The 12,176-nt window shown below is 46.3% G+C and overlaps 1 protein-coding gene across 1 annotated transcript; it reads right to left on the bottom strand.

The window, feature by feature from the left end:
* Positions 1-3,454: 3,454 nt before the first annotated feature.
* On the bottom strand, positions 3,455-4,780 carry LOC140857812 (uncharacterized). The gene has a single exon (XM_073257003.1). It carries the CDS (start codon positions 4,678-4,680, stop codon positions 3,535-3,537), a length of 1,146 nt encoding a protein of 381 aa, XP_073113104.1. The 5' UTR covers positions 4,681-4,780; the 3' UTR covers positions 3,455-3,534.
* Positions 4,781-12,176: the final 7,396 nt, after the last annotated feature.

Genomic DNA, 12,176 nt, shown 5'->3' with positions numbered 1-12,176 from the left:
AAAAACAAAAAGGAGGGGCGTGTGGTGTTTGGCATGGGTTTATTCTCCTTGGCGCTAGGGTTTTGTGAGAGAAGAAAATAGAGAGAGAAAGAGTTCTCCCTTCTCTTCTTCTTAATACCTCTTTTTCCTTCTATAATCAGCAACCAAGGGCCTCTGCAAGGAGCTAGCACTCCAGAGAGGTCGATCTGATCATACTTCATGTGGATACCTATAGAGGCTGGATGCATGTATGGCTAGGAGCAACATACAAGTCTACGGACATCAGCTGCAGAGATCTTCGACCCATGTTCAAGTATAGAAATCAGATTTCTATCATATTTTAGATTAGATCTAAAATTTTAGATATTATTTTCAGATTATGCATGTATATTTTATGTCATAAGATCCATGCTTAGGCAGTTGTAGATTAGATCTAGTACATGGTAGATTAAATAGTTTAATCTTAATTGCTTCTATTGCGTGAAAATTTTTAAAATTCATGCATTAACTGCCCTAGCTTTCTTTCAGTTACTAGATATCAATCTTGACTTATGGGTACATATAAAATTAAAGAGTTTAATTCAGTAATTAACTTAAAAGAGTTTTAAGTAATTGTAGCACATGGGCTCAATGTGTCTGATTGATCAGTTTGACATGAGTCTGGACCTACTGCTGGCTAGATGTAGAACTCAAGAGGTCATACACAATAAAAACTTAATCTTGAACTTTTGATTAGGCTTATGAAGCTTTAAATTAATAAGAATTTAAATGAAATTTGCATGGATTTTACATATTCATACTAGCACATGATTAAACCCTAGAATCTCTATATACATTGACTCCTAATTAGGTCAGGAGTGGATTGAGTCAAATAGTTTGATTCTATCCAAGTTTGTTGGCACCTAACTAACTCTAACTCCCCTTTAACCACCTAGCCTTGTTGGACAAGGCCTCTCGATGCCACATGAAAAGGGTGGGTGTGGAGATTGCTGGAGTCCTTCTTGGACTCTACTTGGATGCCATCTAGGACTCAAAAAGGTGGGCATCCCAAGCCCTATTTAAAGGGTTGATGGCCATGACCTTGCTACTAATCCTTTTCACATCCAAGAGAGGAGAAAGAGGGAAGAAAGAGGGAGAGAGATCTTAGCCCAAAGGTTGGGAGAGATCTAAGAGAATGAAGAAGGGTGCTCATTGAAATCTTGAGAAGAATTTTAGCATACCAAGATTGGGAAAAGTCTTTAATCAATTCTTATATGGATCATCATTGGAGGGCATAAACTTGGGTGCCTTGTGAAAAGTAATCAGCAAGCTATTGAATTCTCCTTAAAAGATACTCCTATCTCCCTTGTTAATTTGTTGATTGATCTATGTTTGATAATAATCTTCAAGGTGATTTTGGATTTGGAGTTTGGATGCAATGTAATCAATTGTTGATGCATGTTTAAAAAAATTTAAATCTATTTTTTTCATTGTGGATCCAAATTCCAACTACTTCTCTATGCATGAAAGAGTTTATTAAATTTTTATTTATAAGGCAGCTTTTGCTCATCTGTTCTTTACTCTCCTATAAATTTCTTGTTTGTTACAATTTTTAGGGAAGAGATATCTAAGACACATTTAAGAGAAAAGAAAAGAGAAACTTTGACAGTATTGAAATATCTTTGTGAAAGGCAAATAGAGAGGAATCAAGTTATTTGAATGAGCTACCAAGAAAGCATCTACTACCATCAATAATCAGCTTTTTATTCATTGAAGAGGAGAAGTCGAAGTCAATGCTTCAACTTGCAATCCACCTTTACTTCTCTATGCATGAAAGAGTTTATTAAATTTTTATTTATAAGTGAGCTTTTGCACATTTGTTCTTTACTCTCCTACAAATTTCTTATTTGTTACAATTTTTAGGGGTGCGAAACTTGTGGAAAAGGTTGGTCCAAATATGAAATTAGATGTGTTGTAAGACTAAGCCCAGTAGAGGCTTAGTTGGAAGATTTTGGTTGATCCCCTACTTTAAAATTGACTGGGTTGATTGTGAGCTTGTGTAAAACAATCAAACTATAATCTTTTAGATTATAGTTGGAATTTCAAGCAAAAACTCTTGGGAGTAGACATAGGTGTTGAGTTTGATACTGAACTAGTATAAAATCTGTAGCATTAGTGTGTATTATGGTCTTCACCTTCTTGCATTTTTTTTTATCAGCATATCCCTACACATATTTATTTCTTACACTTTATATTCATATAATTGAGAAGCATTGAAGTACATAATCATTTAAATATTTCAGAACCCAATTAATCCCCTCTCTTGTGTTGCACTTTTTGGAAACAAATCGTATCAAAGTACAATACTCTGCCCCCTGTTGTGATTTTACAATCAGGAGGAAAAGATTATGGCAACCCAAATGGGATATTCAGTTCCCAAAGGGCAATCCACCAAAGGCCCCAACTATGTAATGGTATAAATTACACATGCTAAAAAGCATGCATGTGTAGTTTTATTCAGGTACTAGATTATGATATATGGATTATCATAATTAATGGACTACACACATTCACTGTTGTGATTGATGGTATAACCTCTCCCAAATCTAAAAGGTATTGGGATGAAGTTGATAAAAAAATAGCTTAACTAAATATTAAAGTTATGAATATTCTTTACTGCTATTTTGATACCTTGCTATTAGAGGTTATATAGTGGCCCTATGATTTAGTCCATGGCTATCGAAATGAACATGATATTTTGAAAGAAATTGATTTATGAACGAAACTAAATTTTGATAAGACTGAATTTGGATGGATTTGATTTCGATTATTGATGTATATTTTGAATTGATGCACCCTATATGTACCTTATTTTCAGTATATTATTATTGTTAAACTTATTTATCGGAAGTGTTCATTGGTTATTAGGCTGTCTAACTCATTATATTATATTTTACTATTTTTATAGATTCAAAAGAATAATTTGACTTGAGAATTCATTATATGAGAGCGAATTAAAAGCAAAATTTGATATCTTTATTTTAGATTTAGAGTTATTATTATATTTTATAGGACTATCATTTGAGGTTCAATGAATATAAAATTTTTAAATTTTATTTATCAGCTAGGTTTCTAATTAGTTAATTAAATTTTAAATTTTAATGATTTAAATTATCTTCATTATGATATATTTGATATCATGTTGAGATATCTTGCATGCCTGTGAGAAATGTTCTCTATAAATATGGTGATTGATACGATTTTTAATTCGCAATCTTAGATTGAAGGTACAACAATAAATTGATAACACTCATGAATATAATGACGTGAATTGATTAACAAAAGAACAAAATCTACAACGGGCTAGGCAACGGAGCTTCCTTTCCCTCAAAAACTGGTAACCCTATTGACAAAGATGAAAATAACAGCAAATCCAAAGTTCAATCTTTTAAAAATAAAAACGAAAAAGACGGAGAGAACAAAAGCCAAACTTCGCACACGTCCATCTCAAGGGCATCACAAAAAATGTTGCTGGCCCACCCATCTCCACGACAACTAATTCCCCTTGCCTGTATACTAGCAAGCCGTGCCACTCGGGCCACGAACCAAGTCTCCAGCAGTCGGCGAATCTGAAGGCTCGTCACCACTACCTGGAACCACGGGAGTACTCTGGTTTGGCAGCTCGGCAGCCAGTGTGCGCAGCTGATCTTCGTGAACTCTGATTTGCTTGATCTCCAGCTTGATCGAAGCCCACGAACCACACAGCTTGCACCTCCGAAGGATCCGCCGGTTGTTCGGTATCTCACCGTCATATGGAGTGCGGCACTTGCGACACAGTGCTACGTCGGTTTGTGGGCTCGGCGGTGAGGCTCCACCAGTTTGATCACTTTTGTCGAAGGAAGCACCATCTTTTTTGATGGAAGAAGGAACACCACAACGCTTGCAAGTGACATAGTAGGTGCCATCAATCACTCTGTAGCTATTTCCGGTCCCGCAGAAAGGGCACAGCAGAAAGTTCGGCATGCTCGACTGAGGAGGAGAACAAGTCCGTGTATGTTGCGGTGGTGAACCATTTTCTGGTTGTCTACAAGAGCTTGAATCGGTGAATTTGTTTTTTGGCGTAACAACAGCGCAACCATGGCATCGCTGGCACTTGCAAAGAACAGGATTGTCCCCTGCAATCTTGAAACCAAACTCTGCTTGGCAATATGGGCATACCAATTTGCCATCAGAATTTCTGGTGGCTGGTTTCAGTTTGGCATCACCGGACCGATCAGCAGGTAGCGGCAAAGGCGGATGACATGTCATGTTTTGGGGTTCCAGACTGGCGGTGGAACCAGAAGTATGTGGGGAAGAAGAAGAATTTATGCAGCTCCAAGCCTGCTCGACTAGCTTGAAAGCACCTTCGGCGGCGGCAGACTTGCTCTTGTCGGGGTGAGTGAGGTGGCGCATGCTCTTGTATTGCTGCTTGATCACCTCGGGGTTGGACGAGGGTGGGACGCCGAGGACAGCGTGCCAGTCGGTAGCCCCGGACGGGAGCTTGTTTTCCCTGGCAGCGGCATGGATGCGGTAGGCGACCAGCACGTTGAGGAGGCCCGGGAGGGAGGGGAAAAGGCACCGAGCCTTCTCTGCCAGCATCACTGCGCCGCGTAAGTCGTCGGCTTTGAACAACTCTTCGGCTTTCTCCAAGGTCTTCATGGCTTCCTTCTTCCTGTGCTCCATAGGGTTGGCTTTCCTTGGTTGCCGACTCTCTGTACGATGATATAAAAGGTTCCGTTCTCTTGTTTCCGATTCCGGTTGGTTTCGGCGATATCACCGGCTCCAAGTCGAATTAGGACTCCGTACGATGATATGAAAAGGCTTCGGTTCTGATTCCAATTGGTTTCGTTGCCGTCACCGGCTCCTTGCCCAATTTGGACTTAGTGGCCTAATCGAATTAGGACTCTGCACGATGATTGCTGCGATAGCTAATTTCATCGACGTTTACGATTTGGAGCTGACAATCGTCAAGAACAACATCAAGCTGCAGAAGCTCTACATCGAGACGACGAGCAAATTCATTATAGTTATCACATCTCCGATTCGAGATTGTGAATCGAGGATCATGGCAACCACCGCATACTCATAGAAACTCTTCCCATAAGCATGCAAGGCATCTTATCATGCTATCCTAAAATAACAGCGGAATAATAAGTCAATAATTTAAATCCAAAACATAACGATCTAAATTTTTTCTTTAATATCTCAATAAATTCAACAATGATTCATAGGCCTTACATCAAATTCAACAAGACTTTCAACCTAAAATAAAAGTATAAAGATTCTGCTTCTGATCACCCTTCTATTCATATCTTGTATCATCTTAATTCCTCAACATCTATAAAAATAGTAAAATAGGAGGTGTTGGGTATAAAATACCCCCAGCCGAAGTTCATAAGAGGCCAACTCTCCCGAGATCCCTCCGACTTTGTGCGGCATCTTTTCCGGATTTCTCCGGCAGTCGAATTTTCACAATGTCAACCGAACTCCTCCGACGGGCGAGCTCCCATTGAACCCTCCGGACTTCTCCAATGGCAAGCTCCTTCGACCGTCCATCGGACTGCTTCAAGTGCCCTCCGGGCTCCATTATCAGCCGACCTCTCGCGGCGATCGACTGATCTCTGAATCTCTTCAGACTTCTCTCGACCACGATCGACTCTAGTCCGAACTTCCTCCGGATTTCATAATGGCCGAACTTTCCCAATGGCAGATCCCTATAGCGATCGGACTTCATCTACGTTTCTACAGCGGCCGACCGCCTTCTGGATTTCGCCCGGGCTCCTGAGAGAGCCGGGTTTCTGCCCCGAACTTTCATTGCAGGAGGGTTTCGTCCGAACTTCTACAACGAACAGGCTCCGCTAGCGGGATCTCTACTTCGAACTCCTACCACAAATGGTCTACTCCGAGCTTCTATTACAAGCAACCTACTCTGAATTTCTACTACGAGCGGTCCACGTCGGATCTCCACTGTAAGCCTCCATCCGAGCTTCTATTGTGAACGAATTCCTTTCGGACTTCTGTTGCAGGCGGACTTTAGCCGAGCGTCTTCAATAAGCGATCTCCATCCGGACTTCTACGAGAATCAGACTCCGATCGAACTTCTGTAGCGGATAGATGTCGGACGAACTTCTACGACAGACGGGTTCCAGCAGTCGGGCTCCCCCAACAGTCAATTGCCCCCGGTGTCTGTCGTACCTCCCCAGCCATCGACCTCAAATAATGTCAGCCGGACTTCAACAGCGCCAGCCGGATTTCCTCAGAACCCTCCAGACCCCCTCCCAGCGGGTGACCCTCTCCAACGCCATCCGAAATCCACCACCGATCGACCTTCTGCTGAGTTCCGCATGAAACTGGATGTCACCAACAGAAAGCTTTCGTCCGAGCTCCTACAGCAGATGACTTTCGCCTGAAATATCAGTGACCTTGGAACATCCGGGCCTCTCCCAGAACGACGAAGTGAAGGGCCGCTCTGCTTCATCAGGCATCCTAGCTGAGCTTCGACCGACAGATCCGAATTCTCTGACAAGCCACGATAAGAGCCGCCACCCTGCTCCACTCCCTGCAACGGATTCCATGCGGCTCCACCACTCTCTGGCAAGTCACGACAACAGACACCACTCCACTCCCCGTGACAAGCTCCACGTGGCTCTGAACAGCCCCTGACGCCACTACTCTCCGCAACAAACTCCTTATGGCTCTGAACGGCCCACTACCAGGCAGTTACAAACGTCGCTGTCAATCTGTTACGCCCTCCGTCTATAAAAGGGGACCCCAGATACGTTATTCTCTAAGCTCTAATCTCTATCTCAAAACTCTGCTAAAATTCTCATTTGAGCACTCCATTCTTGTTGAGGCAGAAAACTGACTTGAGCGTCGGAGGGTTTTGCCGGAGCACCCCCAACTCCGGTTTAGACTTTCTTTGCAGGTCCCGATGGCGGACGCGGTCATCCCAGCTCCAGCTTCTCCGACGTCGGTGGATTTTTGCACCAATAGAATTGGCGCTAGAGGAAGGGGTGCGTGTCTTCGCGGTACCCTTGTTCTTAAAAGAGTACTCAACGGGACTGATTCCGGTCATCTTCTCCGACATCCTCTTCTCCTTCCTTTACTAAATCTTCGCCTAATGCCTCCCCGCAGAGCATCTACCAGGCGATCCACGGCTTCTGCAGCCAGATCTCAGGCTCCAGCCTCACCTCCAGTCTCCCAGACTCCTCCTCCTCCGACGATGGCGGTCGGCGCGGAGCAATTCGACCTGCTGGTTCAGCAGGTCAGAGGCCTCGCTGAAGCAGTGCAGGCCATGCAATAGCAACAACAGCCGCAGGCATCGGTGCGGTTGGAGAGAACATCACCGGAATTCAAAAATCCGATGGTTGGGCGGGCCACTTGGGCTAGTCGCCCCATCTTTTTCGGAAAGATAAATCCGAGGGTGGAGAGCCCTCAGTCCGATCATGATTCTACTCCTGGAAGATCTCTACCTCCATTCTGCCCGAAGACCCTCGAGATCCGCAGTCAAGAGAACTTCCTGGATCGAAGGCTCCAAGAGATGAACCGATGGATCGAGGAACTCTGCCACTCTCCCTCCACTTATGGTGAAGATATCTGTACTGACCCTCCCTTCTCTTAAATGATCATGCAGGAACCGATCCCGCCAAACTTCAAGCTCCCTCAATTCGAAAGCTACGACGGAACCTCGGATCCAGTCGACCACCTGGAGGCCTTCCGGACAATGATGCTGCTCCATGGCACGCCGAACGCCATCCTGTGCCGAGCTTTTCCATCCATCCTGAAGGGAGCAGCAAGGAACTGGTACTCGGCATTGAAGTCAGGTACCATCTTTTCCTTTGATCAGATGAGCCACCAGTTTGCGGCTCATTTTGTTAGCAGCCGGCGTCTCCGGAGGGGTTCGGAGTCCCTCATCAACATCAAGCAGAGGGAGGGGGAGTCCATCCGGGCTTACGTCAACCGTTTCAACGTCACCGCATTGGAGGTCCAAAACTTGGACCAATCGATCGCGATGGCCGCTCTGAAAGGTGGCCTTCAAAAGAACGACCTTCTGTTCTCCCTAAAAATGAAGTACCCCAGGAATTTTATCGATTTGCTGGCTCGGGCCGAAGGATATGCCCGAGCAGAAGAAGCCTTCAAGATGAAGGACGAGGAGACCGCGAGAGAGCGGCAGGCGGGAGACTCAAGTAAGCCCGCAGTCGAAAAAGGGTCGAGTGAAGCTCGACCACATTCTCGAACTCCTCCCGAACATAGGCACGTCCGGACTCCTCCCCGAACTCATAAACAGAGAAGCCCGAACCGTCGAGTTCGACGAGGCTCTCCTCCTGAAAGATTCCACAGCTATGCCCCTCTCAACGCATCGAAAACTCAAGTACTGATGGAGGTTAGGGAGCAGCTCCTAAGGCTGGAGAGGATGCGCTCGCACCCCGAAAAGTACAATCTGAATAAATTCTGCCTCTATCATCGTGACCACGGCCATGATATGGAGGAATGTATTCAGCTCCAAGATGAGATCGATGAGCTCATCAAGCGAGGTCGGCTCGACAGGTTCATTCGACGCCGACTTGAAGGAAAAGAAGATCGGCCTAGGGCCCTGCCACAATCGAAACCGCCAAGGAGGGAGGAGCAGCCAGAAGATCAGCCTCCAATTGAGATTATCAACTTCGTTTCAAGGGGACCCCAATGGGGAGCAGACCTTCCGCGGCTATAGGGTTCAAAAAATCTACGAATGAAATAACTCCCCCATACAAACGAAATTAAGCGCGTTAGGAACAGGAGGAGAACCTCATCCTAACATGAGCAAAGTCGAAGGCCCGATTTTCTAAAGATCGGATGGGGGGAGAGGCCCTTACAATGGTCCTTATGTGCCCCCACAGCCTTGTTAGGAACAGGAGGAGAACCTTGTCCTAATATGAGCAAAGTCGAAGGTCTGATTTTCTAAAGACTGGATGGGGGGAGAGGCCCTTATAGCGGTCCTTATGTGCCCCCACAGCCTTGTTAGGAACAGGAGGAGAACCTCGTCCTAACATAAGCAAAGTCGAAGGCCCGATTTCCTAAAGATCGGATGGAGAGAAAGGCCCTTACAACGGCCCTTATGTGCCCCCACAGCCTTGTTAGGAACAGGAGGAGAACCTCATTCTAACATGAGCAAAGTCGAAGGCTTGGTTTCCTAAAGACCAGATGGGGGGAGAGGCCTTTACAACGGCCCTTATGTGCCCCCACAGCCTTGTTAGGAACAGGAGGAGAACCTCGTCCTAACATGAGCAAAGTCGAAGGTCCGATTTTCTAAAGACTGGATGGGGGGAGAGGCCCTTACAACGGCCCTTATGTGTCCCCACAGCCTCATTAGGAATAGGAGGGGAACCTCATCCTAACATGAGCAAAATCGGAGGCCCGATTTCTTAAAGACTGGATGGGGGGAGAGGCCCTTACAACGGCCCTTACGTGCCCCCACAGCCTTGTTAGGAACAGGAGGAGAACCTCATCCTAACACGAGCTGAAACTGATTGTCGGGAACAAGGGGAGAACCTCGTCTTGATGCAAGCAGAGATTCGGTTGATCGATAAGGAGGAAACCTTCCCCAATGACTCTTCTACACTCTCACGATCCCGTCAAGAGCAGAGGGAAGACCCTCACTCAAACACAGAAGAAAGGGGAAGCGAAAAGAAAAAGCGACGAACTACACCAGTGATAAATAAAAAATGAGCTACAGGGAACCTCGTCTCAACGAGGAAGGAGATTCCTCCCAAAAACCCCCAGTCTCTAAGAGGGAAGTCAACACAAGTCAAAGATAAACCAACCTCCTCGAGATAACGAAAAGTTCGGACTCCTGAGCTCGAACCTAAGGCGACAAACCAAAAGGACAAATCGACACGACGACAATCAGAAACCACTAAACAATAACGACATCGAACAAGACAAAAGGCAAGAGGAATTCGGTAAACGATAACTTAATGCAAAAATGAATAAGGTAATGGAGAATCTCCTTTTCATTTCATTATCAAAGTATACATTATCAAGCCCCGGAGGCCAAAAAAGAAAAACTACAAGAAAGGAAAAAGATTACATAGAAGGACAAAAGTTAAGAAGAGCTCTCAAGGAGCTCGGCTTCTTCTGACTTCGAGCTCTCAGTTGCAGGTCCTTATTGGAGACTGCTTCAAGTCTTCGACTTCCCCTTCTAGCTCCATCTTTCTCAGCAATATCTCCCGATACATCCGGTGAAACCGCCGACTTTCGCTCTTCACCCCGTTCCGCTCCGTTTCCAAAATCCTAACCTTAAGAAGAAGAATGCAGGATAAAGCCCAGGGAACGGCAGCGGCGGCGATGACGACCCGCTTCAAGAAGAACCGGAAGCACCCTGGTGGCCGCGGTAACGCCGGAGGCATGCACCACCACCGCATCCTCTCCGACAAGTACCATCCCGGGTACTTCGGCAAGGTCGGCATGCGCTACTTCCACCACCTCCGCAACAAGTTCTACCATCTCACCATCAACGTCGACCACCTCCGGTCCCTCATCCCCGACGATGTCAAGAAGTCCGCCGTTGCTCGTGGCGACAACTCCACTCCCTCGATCGATGTCACCCAAGTTGGCTACTTCAAGATCCTCGGGCGAGATGCACCTGCCTACCAGCTTCTTTATTAAATCCCTGTTGTTGAAGGAATTCTTCTTCGGGCCCTCTTCGAAGCCGAAGAAGTCTTCAATGGTAGCTCGGTAGCCGCTGAACTTTCTCCTCTTTTCGACCCCTGGCACCCCTCGGGACGGACCTCTAGAACGAGAACCTCTGCGGGAGAATTTCATGAAAAGACTCGGAGAACTGAAGGCTCGGCGTCCAAAGGGACGTTAGCAGCAAGGGTAGTCTGGGCAGGTATGGCTGAGCTCGCCTCTCCCATTCTGATCTTCTTTGCCAGCTCGGTGGTTGCGGTGCCTTTTCTCTTGTAGGCCTTGAGGCCCCTGGCCAGCAGTTGTACGGCTTCCGCGCCCTCCGCGTCCATGCCTACAACAAGAAGACAAGGGGGAGAGGTCAAAAAAAAAAAAAAAAAAGAAAAGAAGAAAGAAGAGAAAAGGGGGGAGAGAGAGAAGGAGAAGAAAAATCCTAAAAAATCGAGGGAAGACTGTCGATAAACTCTCGGAAGCTACACAGACGGAGCAAGAAGAAGAAGGAACCACAAAATGATGAGAGAGCAAAGAAGTTTTGGGACCAACCTGGATTGGCCCGAGGGAAGCAGGAAGGCGGCAAAAATGGTGGGAGTTGACTCAAAGAACACCTAAGGCCGAAAAGGATGATGGAGAGGAGCAGAGCTCTCAGGAAGAAAAAGAGCACCAACTGAACTTTCAGGCGAAGTGAAGCCCCTGGAGGAGAGGAGTGGGCTTAAATAGACAACAGGACCCAATGCAGTAATGATGGCGGATGTCCCCAGGCCGACCACCGCTCGCCACGTGTCCCACTCACCACAGCGAGCGGTTGACTGTTGACGGGGCCATTATTAGGAGGTACATAGGGGGCGCTCCAGCGGGGATTCCGAAAAGCCTCTTCGGATCGCCTAGGGCAGCACTCCAACGGAGGTTTTCGAAAAGTCTTCAGATCGCCCAGGGCAACGTGCCAGCGGGGATTCTGAAAATTCCCTTCGGATTGCTTCGATCCAAAAAGACCAGCACACGCACGCAAAATGCCAAAATATCTGAGAACGATCGCGCATGAAAATCAAGGGGGCAACTTCGGCTGTGAAAATTTTTCTGTACTTCCTTCATTCAAAACTCGAACTCGAAAGTAGGGGGACTGGTGTAGGGTATAAAATACCCCCAGCTGAAGTTCATAAGAGGCCAACTCTCCCGAGATCCCTCCAACTTTGTGCGGCATTTTTTCGAATTTCTCCGGCAGTTGAATTTCCACAATGTCGACCAAACTCCTCCGACGGGCGAGCTCCCATTGAACCCTCCAGACTTCTCTAATGGCAAGCTCCTTCGACCGTCCATCGGACTGCTTCAAGTGCCCTCCAGGCTCCATTATCAGCCGACATCTCACGATGATCGACTGATCTCTGAATCTCTTCAGACTTCTCCCAACCACGATCGACTCTAGTCCGAACTTCCTCCGGATTTCATCATGGCCGAACTTCCCCAATGGCAGATCCCTATAGCGATCGGGCTTCATCTATATTTCTACAGCGGCCGACCGC

The sequence above is a fragment of the Elaeis guineensis genome, chromosome 5 (genome assembly GCF_000442705.2).
Source record: "Elaeis guineensis isolate ETL-2024a chromosome 5, EG11, whole genome shotgun sequence".
NCBI lineage: Eukaryota > Viridiplantae > Streptophyta > Magnoliopsida > Arecales > Arecaceae > Elaeis > Elaeis guineensis.
The sequence above is the reverse complement of the archived record's forward strand: the minus strand, read 5'-3'. Positions and strand labels throughout refer to the sequence as shown.

What these genes read in the sequence shown, in the direction of transcription:
- LOC140857812 (XM_073257003.1), bottom strand. Translation starts at nt 4,680, where the DNA reads ATGGAGCACAGGAAGAAGGAAGCCATGAAGACCTTGGAGAAAGCCGAA.